Source organism: Vipera berus (genome assembly GCF_964194415.1).
Source record: "Vipera berus genome assembly, chromosome: 3".
NCBI classification, from domain to species: Eukaryota; Metazoa; Chordata; class Lepidosauria; order Squamata; family Viperidae; genus Vipera; species Vipera berus.
The window spans coordinates 178,341,890-178,357,404 of NC_138204.1; the positions used below are offsets into that span (position 1 = coordinate 178,341,890).

Here is a 15,515-nt window from a genome sequence, read left to right on the forward strand (position 1 = left end):
TGGAAACTAGTCAAGGAGAGAAGCAACCTAGAACTAAGGAGAAACTTCCTGACAGTTAGAACAATTAACCAATGGAACAACCTGCCTCTAGAAGCTGTGAATGCTCCAACACTGGAAATTGTTAAGAAAAGACCGGACAGCCATTTGTCCGAAATGGTATAGGGTTTCCTGCCTGAGTAGGGGGTTGGACTAGATGACCTCCAAGGTACCTTCCAACTTTACTATTATGGTTATAGTTACTTCTTTTTACTAACTCAGTCCATTAACTGCAAATTGGGAGAGATGGATTCTAAATCTAGCAGCCAAATTCATTTGGATTAAAAACCTTTCTCAGAAGGTTTTGATTAAAGATAATCAACAGAGATTTCTTCAAAGATCTTGACTCTAGTGAATTCCAGTCCCACCTCAGGCATGAAAGTCGGCTGGGTGACTTTGGGCCTATCACTTTCTCTCAGTCCATCTCACCTCACCGGGTTGTTGTTGTGGGGAAAACAGGATGAAGGAATATTAGGTATGTTCACTGCCTTGAGTTTTTTTTATAAACAATAATAAAGGAGGGATAAAAATTAAATAAAAAATCAAATCAGATTTGGATTTTTTGGAACTGGTTATGCTGGTTATAAACAAGCACCCTTCCCTCATAGTGACTTATTTTGTGAAAGGCCCAATTCAGGCAGTTAAAATTTCAAATTGGAATCCAAGTTATCCTGGTCTAAGAAAAGAGGACAAGATGTCTTCCAAATAAGTACAATCTAATTAAGTACTTACAATTTTTGTTACTGACTGCGTGAAATCTAAGTTGCTTTTTATACACCGGCAGAAATCAAACTAATGGAAGGTCAGCTCAAGCATGGTATTAACATTTCAAATTATTTTAAAGCAGCATACTCTTTCATTAACACAACACTTGAGAGTATGTTTGTGGATTGGAGATAAAATTGGCTGAGTAATTTGAGTCAACATTACAAAAAAAAAGTTTTTTCTATTGTTGAATGAAATTCCAATGATCAAAAATTTAATCTCTACATTCTAGACCAGGGGTGTCAAACTGCTGGCCCGGGGGCTGAATGTGTCATCAGGAAACCGTGTCCACCCCATTGCCGGCAATGGAGAAAAAGCTCCAATACGTCGCGCGATGTCACGTGACATCGTGAGTTTGACGTCTGTTCTAACCATCAAAATTTGGGAACAGCAAGTTGTATAACAGCCATGACATAAAAGAAATTCTGTCAATGTGGTAGAAACAAGTCATTTGAATTCAATTAAGAATTACTATATCAATAGAAATTAATGGAAAAAATATGATATTAACAGATAAGTTACCAGATTATATCATCATCAGTGGGTGATTCCTATGTAAGACAGAACAGGTTTGATGAAAATATCTGAAATAAATTTAGCATAATTTGTGCAAAACTGCAGATCATTCTTAATTTCTGGATTATCTCCAAATCTACAGTGGAAACTACATTTACTATATTTGGTATGCAAGGAACCCTCCTGGCAACAGATATATTTTATCAATAGCTTGGCTTAAAGTTTATTAAGCACAGTTGTAGTCCAAAGAGTAAAAAGCCACAAATGATCTGTTTAAAACACACAAAGATGACTGCTTACATATGGAAACATAGCATTTTAAAAACACAACAAAAGTAATTTTACTGAAAATTATACCAAGGAAAAAGTGCTACTTGAAATGCATTTTACAGTTCCCTCAATTTTCCATCAGTTTCCTCTTTCTCTGCAGCCCAGAGAAACTGACTATTCCTGAAGACTGCCAATTCCCAGATGAGACTTTCTCAATATGTAATGACAAGAAATTGCAATGTCACAGTTTTCAATACAAAGTTTATCTTTTCTTTTGTTTCCTTATATTTGTATACTGAGGGTGAGACATATAGAATATGTGTTAGGAGGGAAAGTGTGGAAGAATTTCAAGTCAGATTATTATTCAGAGATAGAAAGGAATTTGGATATCTACAGATCAGACGAAATACAAGATGATCACCAACCTCTGTGGTCCCTCTTCCCGCTACCAGATGTCAGGGGGCATGGCTTCCTTCTTCTTTAGTGACAGTGGTGCCAAATGTTAGTGGTTTACAACTAACATTACCTACTATGACTTGATAGTAAAGAAAATAGATTTGGCATGTATTATTCAATGTTACAGATGTGTTGGTGATTGAGTTCGATCTTGTTACTAATTTGGGGTTATATCTCTGTTCACTTAATTTTTCTACACAGCATTAATTCCAACTAAAAACTTAGTTGGTGGATTTTCCAGAGTTGATAGAGCACCATCTCTTATTGGCAATGGGTCAATAAGATGCAGTTGGGATTATGTTAATAAAGCACCAACTTTGCTCCCCAAAGGAATTTGCTGAGATAGTGTCTAGTAAAGTTTGGCGCTTAAGCTTCTCCCTGGATTTTGAAGAACTCCAGATAATGAAACAGACCAGAAGATGTTCATAGTGCATATGATATAAGATACTCTAGGGAGGTTTTTGAACATAAGTTAATACAGAGTCATGTCCATTATGACAGTGAAAGCTGAAAAAATTACTTTGTAGCTTAAATTGCATCTTCAAATAGTCATCAGCTTTTGTTACAAATACTTACTGCCATGTACACTTAATACTCCAGTATTACAATATTTAAAGATCTTCTGAGATAAATTTGCAAGGCAATTCAAAATTAAAATAACTTTTATCTTTTTTTTGTTTTGCTTGTTGAAATACTACAATGCCTAGTGAGAAGTCCAATGCACTGTTTATATATGAAGGTGAATTTTTAAAACCTGAGTATATGGACCAGGTACTTGAAACTTCTTGGGTATACATACCCTCTTGACCAATGCCTATATTGGGTTATTTTAATTGAATGATTGACTGGATACACCCAGGAATGAGAAATACTATACATCTTCATGTGACAGAGTAGGGTATTTAAATTTTGGTTCAAATTTGGTTTTGAGATAGAATCAGCTTCCAAATGACATTGTATGAAGGAGAAAAAATACCGTAGTAATGCATCTAGTAATAGTCATCAGAAATGTTGAGTCTAATGGTGTCAATATACGGATAACACTTAGCTAAAGATCACCTAAATCAGAAAAGATTGGATCTCTTCTAAACAAGTATGCAGATTAAGATACCTATGTACATATAGTGATATAGAATGGGTCAAAAATTTAAATTGAAGCCAAACAAAATCTTGCTTTATCTCTTTTCTATTTCTCATCATTTTCAACAACAAAAAACAGACTGATCCTGATGTGAATTACATTCCACACCAGACTCTGCCTTTGTGGGAGCAAGGAATGGAGGGTGATGGATAAAGAGTGGATATCGATGGGTGATTGGTGATTCCCAGCAAAGTTTTATCCACAGATTGCTGAGTGGATAACTGTTTTGAATGTAACAGAAGCCAGGGTAGTTATTTGGAATTTCATGGGGATGAAGTTGATGGTGAAGATGTTTGGATCAGGTTTGTGGCCTGGGAGAGGGGGTACAAGAGAGGGGGTACAAGGAGCCTTGGTGGAGCAGTGGGCTAATGCCTCCTTAAGTAACACCAGCTGCCTGCAATTAGTGCAGGTTCGCATCCCACCAGGCTCAAGGTTGACTCAGCCTTCCATCCTTCCGAGGTAGGTAAAATGAGGACCCAGATTGTTGGGGGCAATAAGCTGACTTTGTAATAATGCTGCTGGGGGGGGGGGCAAAAGCCCTAATAAGCAGGCATATACATAGAATGAAGGCTATTGCTAAGCACATTGGTTTGTGCTTAAATTGTAAGCCGCCCTGAGTCTTCGGAGAAGGGCGGGATATAAATGGGATTAAAATAAATAAAATAAAAAAATAAAGAATTAGAAGTGGGAAACACTGTATTCCAATCAGTTTTCTCCTGTTTCTCTAATCATAGATAGCTGGTATTGGCAGAGAAGAAGGAATTGAGTCAGAGATCCATGACTGTGGAGTGCTTTAAGGCTCAATCCTGAAGATCATTAAGAAAGTTACAGCAGATCCAGAATGCAGCAGCATGTGCAATAATAAGCATGCCATCACATAGCCATGTAACACCTCTGCTGTGTGAGTTTAAGATTTCAGTCCTATCCTACTCTGATTGTTGCCATCCCATTCTGTTCCCAGTAAGGAAAATAACTAATATCTTTAAGACAGTTATAGAAAATATTGGATTCTTTTTCATACTTGGTACTTACCTGCATGGAGCATTAATATTTTTTAATCAGTTGAAGGATAATGATGTGGAAACTGTGTTAAGAGAAGGATTTAATGCTATATTTATCTGAAAGGAAGATAAATCTCAAAAGACTATGTAGAGAATCCTAATTTATTTCTATCATATTATTTTAAGTGAAGCTGAAATGGTCTTTCCCCTCTAAAGATAAAGTATTTGGAGAAATAGATTATTTGAGAATTTACATATTTATCCAATCAGTCGTACTGAAAGTACATTTGTAACATACTTCATTTTTATGTGTTATATATAAATATTTGAATATTTAATTTTTTTTCTCCTGTATCACATGTCTAGTGTCTTATTGATAAGAAACCATCTGCAAAAAATTACTAGATTGTTCATATCAGATTGCTTATCTGAAACATAGAAGAAATAAGGTATAAGTATGAAGACCTTCTTAGATCTTTTTTTTTAAAATCCCATTTATATCCCGCCTTTCTCCGAAGACTCAGGGCGGCTTACAATCTAAGCACAAATCAAATGTGCTTAGCAATAGTCTTCATTCTATGTATACCTGCTTATTAGGGCTTCCCCCCCCCCCACGCGGCATTATTACAAAGTCAGCTTATTGCCCCCAACAATCTGGGTCCTCATTTTACCTACCTCGGAAGGATGGAAGGCTGAGTCAACCTTGAGCCTGGTGGGACTCGAACCTGCACTAATTGCAGGCAGCTGGTGTTACTTAAGGAGGCATTAGCCCACTGCTCCACCAAGGCTCCAGTGCTCCACCAAGGCTCATCTTCTACATTATCTCAAACCTTCCTCCCTCCCTTCCTTCCTTCCTTCCTTCCTTCCTTCCTTCCTTCCTTCCTTCCTTCCTTCCTCCCTCCCTCCCGTCCTCTCTAAACCAATAATGATCTTGACATTGCAGAAGACATACACAACATTTATAACAGCAATGCTGCCATTATAAACAAAAACAGGCACAATGAAATAACTAAAACTGGTAAAGAAGGGACAAAAACAATTAATCTTGACAAATAAAAGCTTCAGTTCTATAAATTTCACATACACGTATGAGTGGCATCAATTTTTAGCTCTAAATGTTGGACAAACACCTCTGGTTTCAAACGTTTCCTGAATTCAAACCAGGGAGGAGAGTACCGTAGTCTGATTTTGACCAGGAAACTGTTCTAGACAAGAGGTACAGCATGGTAGCTTTTCGCTCCTGCTCATTTCTTGGGATTGGGGAATTACTAGCTGCTTCTCCAAAGAAGACTGTTTAATCAGATGGTTTTAATTGGAGCATGTTATTTTTATAATTGCTAGGAGAACATGAGGCATGATGATGTTCTACTGTAACTTTGACAGCTCTTTCTGAAATGACAGATCTTTCTTTTACTGTACCTGATAAATGCCATATCTGAGATATATCTGGTCTCAATATAAAGAAGCTATAAAGCTAATAATAAGTAAGTAAATAAATGTGGATTGTGAATAGTATGAATATATGAAATATTTGTTTAGTAAATGCATTTATTTCCTATTTTTGTAACTTTGTAAAACAAGGGAAAATGAGAAAATATTAGAAATAATTTTCTGTGGTCACATGGAGGGTAAACATGGTATGTTTAACTTACATTGGACATCATAAAAATGTGTTCTTTGAGATTCATAAATCTTGGAGCAAGGCCCAACAAATTCACAGAAAATTGTAAAGAGTGCAAAATATATTTAGTATTTTAAAGCATTATGAAGCTGTTGTTTGATAAAGAAAAAGGTATTAGAAATACAAATAATGGTTGTATGCTCAAAAGATTTACACTTTCTTAAAGGATTGCTAAGACATATTGTGAGTGTCATCCACTGATATTGAATAAGCTGCAGCATTTATCTAGTGGGTTTATGAGCACCAGTGAGGAGTAAATGATTTGATTTTGTGGGCTCAGAGGATTTGTCAGCTGCCTCAGAAGTATAATTCTAGCTCTTCATATCCCTGCTGCTTCTAATTTAGCAGGACAGGCTCATAATTGAAGCAAATTAACTATTTACACTTGCCACTTCTACCAGGCGAAAGAGGATGTATCAGCAGGAAAGACTGAGTGGGAAATTAAATCCTTCCCACTTGTGTCAGATCTGCCCTTATATAAACACATTAACAGTAATTTCATGAGGCGTCAAACATAGGAATAAATACTGAGGGATAAAATAATGAGGTGTTGCTATTGAGCTGAACTGTTGCAGCTAATATTCCTGAGAACAAATTATGCAGCCCTGAAAGAAAGCATATGGTACAGCAACCATTCTCTGGTGTGTCTTATCTGATGATAACAAATCGTTCCTGAGGTACATTGCCCTGCCTTCCTGCTACCTTAACCAAGAACATGGATGAAATAAACATACACATTCAAATTCACATGTAGTGAGATCAGCTAGTTCTGGCTATGACTCAGCTAAGACTGATGTTGTTACAGATGTGAACTTTATGCAGCACATTTTGTGTGGGCATGGAATTCCATTTTCAAGAAAACTGATGTACTGAGCTCTGTGTGATATCAAAGTCATTCACAATAACAAACAAGGACAATTTGTTTCTAAGTTGCTTTTGCTATTACATCTGCACTGGGTCTTCATTTAAGAACTTAAGTTTCATTTAAGATATTTACATCTGAGTTTGATTATTTTTTAAAAAATGGTTACAGCTACAAAAAAATAAAAAGAATCCATCACGCTACCTTTCAGAAGAACATAGAGTAATAGGGTATTTTTTTTAAATTAAAGAAAGTTTTGCCTTTAACTGTTAAGTCACCATATAAATCCAGTTCCTCCTGCATAATGAAAAAGTACATCCAGAAGAAAAAAACATCCTAAAGAAAATGTGTTAGAAAGAACTGAGTGTAAAAGAACATGCAATGAAGGCAGTGCAGGGGGAATAGGAAAAAAATGAGCAAAATTGCACAAGGTCAATAACGCTTAGATTCCATGAAAAGAGTATTCAGAGTCTCACATGAATATAAACGTAGGAATAAAGGGAGAACTAAAAGCCTTGTATAATTTGTGTATTTTCAGAAATTAAAGCTGGGATGCACAATAGATCCCAACAACATTTCACTTACATATATGCAAGAAACGATCCTTGCTGATTTTTTTACCCACCTGCATTCTTATCACACTGTTTATACTGAGTCCTGCCCACCAATCAATCATGGTAGACCTACTATATACAATTTCCACATATAAACAGTGTTAGCTCTTATTAGTTACACCCAATAAGGATTTATATGGTCATTTACATCTTGGCTGGGCAGCTTTCTAGGTGAATTTTTGGTTCCATCCTATATAACCTTAATTTGGAAAGTCAGCATTAGCATCTGAAGGGAAAAAAGTGAGCAAAAGGCTGAGCATTTTTATACAGAACTGACTTTGATTACAATGTGTGTTCTAAAAGTCTGAAACAAACAACCACTTTTCAGATACTGGAATATAAAATGTTTACATTTTACAGAAAGAATCCTATATGTAAAGTATAAATAATATATTTAGCCCATCGTCTTACTTTAAGCAATAAAAACTGCTGTGTGTGGGTGAAACAAATTCCTCTTGATACTTCCTTTTGCAGCATCAATAAGCCAATCTAAGTATTCTTAATTGTTTAGCAAATAATAACAACTGCTAAACAGAATAAATTTTCTGGCAGATACTCAGGGTTGCTTGGTTTAAATTAATAGAGAACTGATCATTGTTTGAATTTTGCTTTAAGGTTTGAATCATATGAAAATATGTAGCAAATGTTCGTACCTGCTTTATTTCATGTTCTTTAATGCATTACACATTGGTTTCTCTATAGTACAGAAGAGAAACTCAAACTGTAGTGATTAACACAGATTTCTTTTAATAATCAACATGCTAGTGAAATAAACACAGCTGGAAAATGAGAAACCCTTGGATGTTTCCATCAATTAGCATAAACATATCTGGCAAATACTTGAAAGAACTGTCTGCAATGATTTGTGTGTAAATTGTAAAAAACAAGAGACAAATTAATTCATGTCACATTTAGAATGGGTGTCAGGACACTGCATATACTCCCTGCAAGGTGAGGTGAAGGTAGCAATGGTAAAAAACAGTTTCTAGAGATCCTAGCTTACAGAGAATACAGTGAGTTGCTTAGGGTAAAACTGGACTTTGGTTGGCCAAAATAAGCCCTCAACTGATCAGTACTTTCTTTGTGCTGCAAGAATAATATAATTATACATTACTATAGTAATATTAATAAGTAATAATCTAATCTATAGCTTCTTTTACTAAACAGCAATCTAGCTCTTCACTGAATCCTTCATCCTTCACTGATGAAGCCATGTATTCTATTAGTATAGCTGAGAGGTGATGAGGGCAGGAAAATGAGCTCCACGAAATAAGGATAAGGAAAATTTTTATACAGTGTAACCAGAGACAAAAAGTCACAAAGAACAAAGGAGAGCAAAGAATGGTTGACATAAAAAGTAATCTTTTTAAACAAGGCAAACGTCATCGATTTTGAAAGAAAGAAACAAGTATTTGAAGTATGTGAAGAATGAATCCATGCCTAATAATTGAAAAGAAATGTTGTTACTCGTGTCCTATACAAAATGAAAAGTAGTAAGGGTGAATGTAGAAACTACAGGGAAATGAGTTTGTTAGGTATGCCCAGGGAGTCATTCATTTGTTCGTTTGTTCATTCCATTTATATAGATGCCCATCGTATAACTCTGGATGAAGTTTAAACAGAATAAGGAATTTGGCTGAATTTTCATCAAAAGACCTAAATTTGGGAAATGGAGTATAATTTTATGCCATTTAGAAGCTATTTAGAAGAGACATTCGTTCTTTAGCAGGTCACTGAGAAATGAGCCAAAGTTGATTGTACATTATGTATTTGTACAAAGTGAATAATAATAATAATAATAATAATAATAATAATAATAATAATAATAATAAGAAGAAGAAGAAGAAGAAGAAGAAGAAGAATAGCAGCATTGCCAAGCAGTTCAACAATATAATACAAGGAGAAGAAATTGGAAAGTGGCTAACAACTGGGACAACCTACCTAATAATGAAAAATCCAACAAAAGGGGCAACACCAGGCAACTACAGGCCAATTACCTGATTACCAACAACTTTCAAATTGATAACTGGTGTGGTAGCTGATGCAATACAATAGCATCTAGTTGAAAACAATCTCTTTCCAGCCGAGCAGAAAGGAAACCGCCCCAATAGCAGAGGAACAAAAGATCAACTCCTAATAGACAAAATGATCTTCAAAAACTGCAAGAAAAGGAAGACCAACCTGAATGTGGCATGGATTGACTACAAAAAGGCATTTAACTCTCTGCCACATGACTGGATAATCAAGTGCCTAGAAATAACAGGAGTCAGTAGAAACATCAGAAAATTTGTGCAAAGATTGATGGCCCAATGGAAGACACAGTTGCAGGTCAATGGTGAAAGACAGGGAGAGGTTAATATCAAGAGAGGAATATTTCAAGGAGATTCATTATCACCACTACTATTTGTTATTGCACTGTTTCCTCTGTCAACAATACTGAATAACTCAGGACATGACTATCAAACATCAAAAACATCTGCCAGACTATCCCACCTCCTTTACATGGATGATCTGAAGCTGTATGGAAAAACATCATCTGAAATAGAATCGCTGCTGAACACTGTCTGTATATATACCCAAGATACTGCAATGGAGTTTGGCTTGGACAAATGTGCCACACAAAAGGAAAAATAGTGAAAACTGAAGGAATCAAGATGCCCCACAAAAATAACATTAAGAATCTGGATGAGGAAGATTACTACAAATACTTGGGTATCCTTCAAGCTGACAACATCAAGCACACTGAAGTCAAGAAAAGATTAGAGGTGAATACATCAAGAGAGTGAAGAAGATCTTAAAGTCCAAACTCAATGGAGGAAATACCATGAACACAATCAACACCTGGGCAATTCCAGTCATTAGATACACAGCTGGAATAGTGGACTGGACTCAAGCACAACTAAAAGCAATGGATAGGAAGACCAGAAAAATAATGACAGTGAATCATGTCCTTCATCCAGTGACATTGACAGACTCTATCTACCAAGGCAAATAGGTGGACGTGGAATGCTGCAAGCACATCAGATGGTTGAAGAAGAAGAAATGGCTTTGGAAGAATATCTGAAGGATAATGATGAAGATGCATTGAAATTAGTATATCAGGAAGGCTTACTGACTACTGGAGAGACCAAACTGGCCTACAAGAAAGACCAAATGAAGAATAGAATAGAGGCATGGGAAGACAAAGCACTACATGGCCAGTACATTAAAAAATAGCTGGGAAAGCAGATAATAACAAGACCTGGCAATGGCTAAGAGCAGGAAAGTTGAAGAAAGAGACCGAGGACTAATTCTGGCTGCACACAACCAAGTCTTAAGGACAAATGCATACAAAGTCAAAATTGAGAAGACAGCAACAGACAGTAAGTGCCGCCTATGCAAAGAACCTGAAAAAACAGTGGACCACCTGGTAAGCTGCTGCAAGAAGATCGCACAGACTGACTACAAGCAGCAGCATGACAAAGTATCAACAATGGTGAACTGGAAGATCTGCAAGAAATACCATTTGCCTGTAAGCAAGAATTGGTGGGATCATAAAATAGAGAAAGTCATGCAAAATGATAAAGTTAAACTGCTCTGGGACTTCAGAATTCAAATCCCAAAACAACTGGAGCACCACTTGAACACCACTGGCATTGACAAATTTGCCATTAGTTAATTGCAAAAGGCGGCCTTACTAGGAACTGCTTCCATCCTATGACGATATCTATAATACCATCAAACATCCACATCTGCCTATCCCCAATCCTTGGTAAGGACTTGGTAGGTAGACAAAAATGCCAAATCCAGTCTGAACATCTGGCTGACTAAGCGATGATGATGATGATGATGATGATGATGATGATGATAATAATAATAATAATAATGATGATGATGATGATGATGATGATGATGATGATGATGATGTTGGAAGGGACCTTGGAGGTCATCTAGTCCAACTCCCTGCTCAGGTAGGAAACCCTATACCATTTCAAACAAATGGCTGTCCAGTCTCTTCTTAAAAACTTCCAGTGTTGGAGCATTCACCACTTCTGGAGGCAGGTTGTTCCACTGGTTAATTGTTCTAACTGTCAGGAAGTTTCTCCTTAGTTCTATGTTGCTTCTCTCCTTGACTAGTTTGAATCCGTTGCTTCTTGTCCTACCCTCAGGTGCTTTGGAGAATGGCAATGTCATTTTCCCCCTTTTTATATATAAAGTGAGCAGACTTAATTGTGGAATCCTGTGTACAAATATGGAGATTTTTATTGAGTGCAAAATGAAGTATGAATAGATATGGCTAAAATAAAGCATGCAAAAAAAACCTGATTGTTTAGAAAATGATGCAATGCAGCAGAAAGGAAGAGTGATTGAAATCACCTGTTACTTAGGAATAAATGTATAAGAACCTATTGTAGCGACATTAGAAGTATGTTCTTGAGAACAACTATGTATATTTTTACATGAAGATTCTGCTATGTTTCTAGCAGAGACTTCTAATAATTTATGCATGTTAATAGAATGTCATACAACGAGAAAATAATATATCAACAGCTAAGTTAACTATGGCTGACAAGGAACATTGGTAAATTCATGGAAGTTATACATAAATTGTAAAAACTAACATGGAGAAATTTGAAGGGGCATGCAAATGCTGATGAAAAATGAGTACAGCAGTTGCAAAGAATTAATTGATAATAGCTGTGTTTAAGAACATGCTTCTGCCCACTTTGTTACATGGGAATGAGGACTGGATAAATCAAAAGAAATATAATACTAGAGTTCCATGGGAATAAGGTACCTAACATGCATGAGGGAAACAAAAAAATATATGATCAAGAATTAATGGGTGCTGAATGAATATAGAGCTGTGGTGGCACAGTGGTCAGGATGTAATATTGCAGGCTGACTCTGCTCACTGCCAGGAGTTCAATCTTGAGTGGCTCAAGGTTGACACAGCCTTCCATCATTCCAAGGTCGGTAAAAAACAAAGAAAGGTGCTAATTCTTTATTATCTGATATGTAGTTTATACTTAGAAGAAGCAACAATTTTACAGCTGTTAAACTAAATACTACCGATATTATACTTTTGCTATTTTGACGATGTTACCAATGAAGAAGTGCTCCAAAACAGTTTCTCCTGCAAATTACATAACATTGTCGCATGTAGGGGACTCCAACATGCAGGTCATATACTCTGTACGGAGAATAATCAAATTCCCAAGATGGCAATGAGATGGATTCCCCCCAATGCCAAATGACCAAGTGAATGCCCTTGAAATACATGGCTAAGAACATTCACAGATGACTTAAAGATTTTAAACATTGCATGGGAAAACGCTTACGTATTTGCCCCAAACTGAAAATGCTGGACATTCCTTGCTGTCTGATACGCTACATAGCATGGGAGGAACTAATGCGAAAGCTAAAATGCTAAACTGAATCCAGAAATGTTTTCTGAAAGCTTTCTTTTTTTATGAGAAAACTCTATTTTTCTTTCAATTAGTTAACAATGTAACTTCCTCAAACAATGACAGTTTTGAGTCTGTAATTGAAAAAATGCTGTCAGAGGCATTTGTCTGACAATATTTGTGATAAATTTGACCACATGCTGGAAGCCATTTGGTTAATTCATTCTTATTATAGCACTGAAGTGCAGATCACTCACATGGCTCTCTAATTGTTCTGTAGATGTAATTAATTTTCATTGCATTAACGCCATTCACTTTGTTGATATTTTTTCTTCTTTTAACACTCCTTTTTTGGTTTTACAAAACATTATCTCTATTTCTAAATACAATTGTCCTGATTTTTAAAAAACAAAACAAAAACAATGACAAATATTCAATTATCCAATAAAACTGTTTTCTTAACCAAACAATCAAATAGGTAAAAAAGTACAATGTAATTTGTGCAGGTTCAGGGCAAAAAGCATAATCTAACCAATACAGTTAGAAAATCTCAAAATATTATAATTATTCTCTGGCACTATAGCCAGAAAAAAACATTATTTGAAGAAAGATGAAATTCTTTTGATTATTACCTTACTATTACTACTGATGTTATTATAAGCAAAGTTATTATGGGTAGAAATTAATGAAATATTAGAATGGGAGTTACAAGGATGGCCTCAAAATGAAGTAGAAAAACTCCCTATTTGTTTTATTAAAATGCAGGCACACAAAGCATTAGTATGTTAAGAGGTAAAGAGTAACCAGTAAACATATTCTATTGGAATTGCAAAAACTGTTAGTAAACATCTGAAAAATATATCTTTAACAGATCATTAATGTTAAGTAGTATGGAATTTAGATGTAAAGTCACAGAAAAGGTACTACAGACTAATGCTGCTTTTGATATACCATTTGTCTGAAATGGTATAGGATATCCTGCTTTAGCAGGGAGTTATACTAGAAGAACTCCAAGGTCCCTTCCAACTCTATTATTCTCTTATTCTGATATGTGCACAATATCCTCCTACTCCTGTATCAAATGGTATGCAGTCTTGGCTCAATAAGGTCATTTTTGAAAAATCTGCCTATCATATTCACAATTTGCAAAGAATAGTTATCTCCAACTCAAGCATTCCAATTCACAAGAAAATTCTTAGACCATCTTGTAACATATGTGCACATATGATTTTTTCCTCTCTTCAACCCTAGTCTGAAGACAATAGTTAAATACATGTAAAAGAAATTTAGTTCTTGGACATATGGGCATAACGAGAACATTGTTTTTTTTAATGATAAAAAGAAATGTTCTAAAAATAGAAGGTAAATGCATATTTTTTAAAGCAATGTAACACTTTACCTGCTTTTGCTCTTCTCCCAAGCCATCCCACATAGATGCTACAATTTTAGAAACTTCACCAAAAGTAGCATTTGGATTTTGGCCCTTAATAGCTGCTTGAGTATCTCGGAAAAATAACGCATAGGCAGAAACAGGTTTTTGTGGCTCATTAGGATCCTTCTTTTTCTTCTTCTTAGGAGTTTTGGGTTTCTTTCCCATGTCAGAGGCAGGTCTTTTTTCTCCCCCATTGATCTACCAAAAAAAGAAAAAAATCATTATAAAACAAACCATTGCAATTAATACTGAAAACCAAACTAGTTCTCTGTTCTTCCATCCATATGAATTTAGACTTTTTAGCTTAAAAGTTTAGTTTAATTACAGTCCTTTTATAATCCAAATCATTGTGCTCTTACATTATTTCACTTATAAACTTCATTTATAAAGTTATATAACATCATCATCATCATAAAGTTGGAAGTGACCTTGAAGGTCATCTAGTCCAACCCCCTGCTAAGGCAGGAAACCCTATACCAGGGGTCGGCAACCTAAAAAAGAAAAAGAGCCACTGGGAACCGGTTCCATCACAAATTAAAAAAAGAGGGAGCCGCGTGCGTGTGTCCATGCACGCGCATGCGCAAAAAGGTTTTTTGCGCATGCGCGGACGCACGCGGCTGCCATTTTTTAAAAAATGAGATGGAACCGGTTCCCGGTTGCCCGATGGCGACGGCCCGTCTGCAAAGCTGCCGCTTTCGGCAGCTTTGCAGACGGGCCGTGGCAGCTTCCTCAAAGAGCGGCGCCCCTGCCCATTCCGAGAGGTGCGCGCGCACCTCTCCGAACGACCGGAGGTGCGCGCGTACCTCCGCGCGAATGGGCAGCGGTGCCGCTCTTTCAGGAAGCCCGCCGCGGCCCGTCTGTGAAGCTGCCGAAAGCGGCAGCTTAGCAGACGGGCCGCGGCAGCTTCCGCAAAGAGCGGCACCCCTGCCCATTCCGAGAGGTGCGCGTGCACCTCTCCGAACGACCGGAGGTGCGCGCGCACCTCCCCAAACCTTTGGGGAGGTGCGCGCGTACCTCCGTGCGAAGGGGCAGCGGCGCCGCTCTTTCAGGAAGCTGCCGAAAGCGGCAGCTTCCTGAAAGAGCGGCACCGCTGCCCGTTCGCGCGGAGGTACGCGCGCACCTCCCCAAAGGTTTGGGGAGGTGCGCGCGCACCTCCGGTCGTTCGGAGAGGTGCGCGCGCACCTCTCGGAATGGGCAGGGGCGCCGCTCTTTGCGGAAGCTGCCGCGGCCCGTCTGCTAAGCTGCCGCTTTCGGCAGCTTCACAGACGGGCCGCGGCGGGCTTCCTGAAAGAGCGGCACCGCTGCCCATTCGCGCGGAGGTACGCGCGCACCTCCGGTCGTTCGGAGAGGTGCG

At 37.4% G+C, this 15,515-nt stretch overlaps 1 protein-coding gene across 1 annotated transcript in view; it reads right to left on the reverse strand.

Moving 5' to 3' along the window:
- The window catches only part of TOX (thymocyte selection associated high mobility group box), a gene marked incomplete at both ends in the record, with an annotated part of 240,069 nt that overhangs the window by 27,939 nt on the left and 196,615 nt on the right, over window positions 1-15,515 (reverse strand). Inside the window, one exon of the mRNA XM_081325155.1 lies at window positions 14,129-14,359. Coding sequence (XP_081181281.1) covers window positions 14,129-14,359 — 231 coding nt within the window. The remainder of the gene's footprint in view (window positions 1-14,128; window positions 14,360-15,515) is intronic.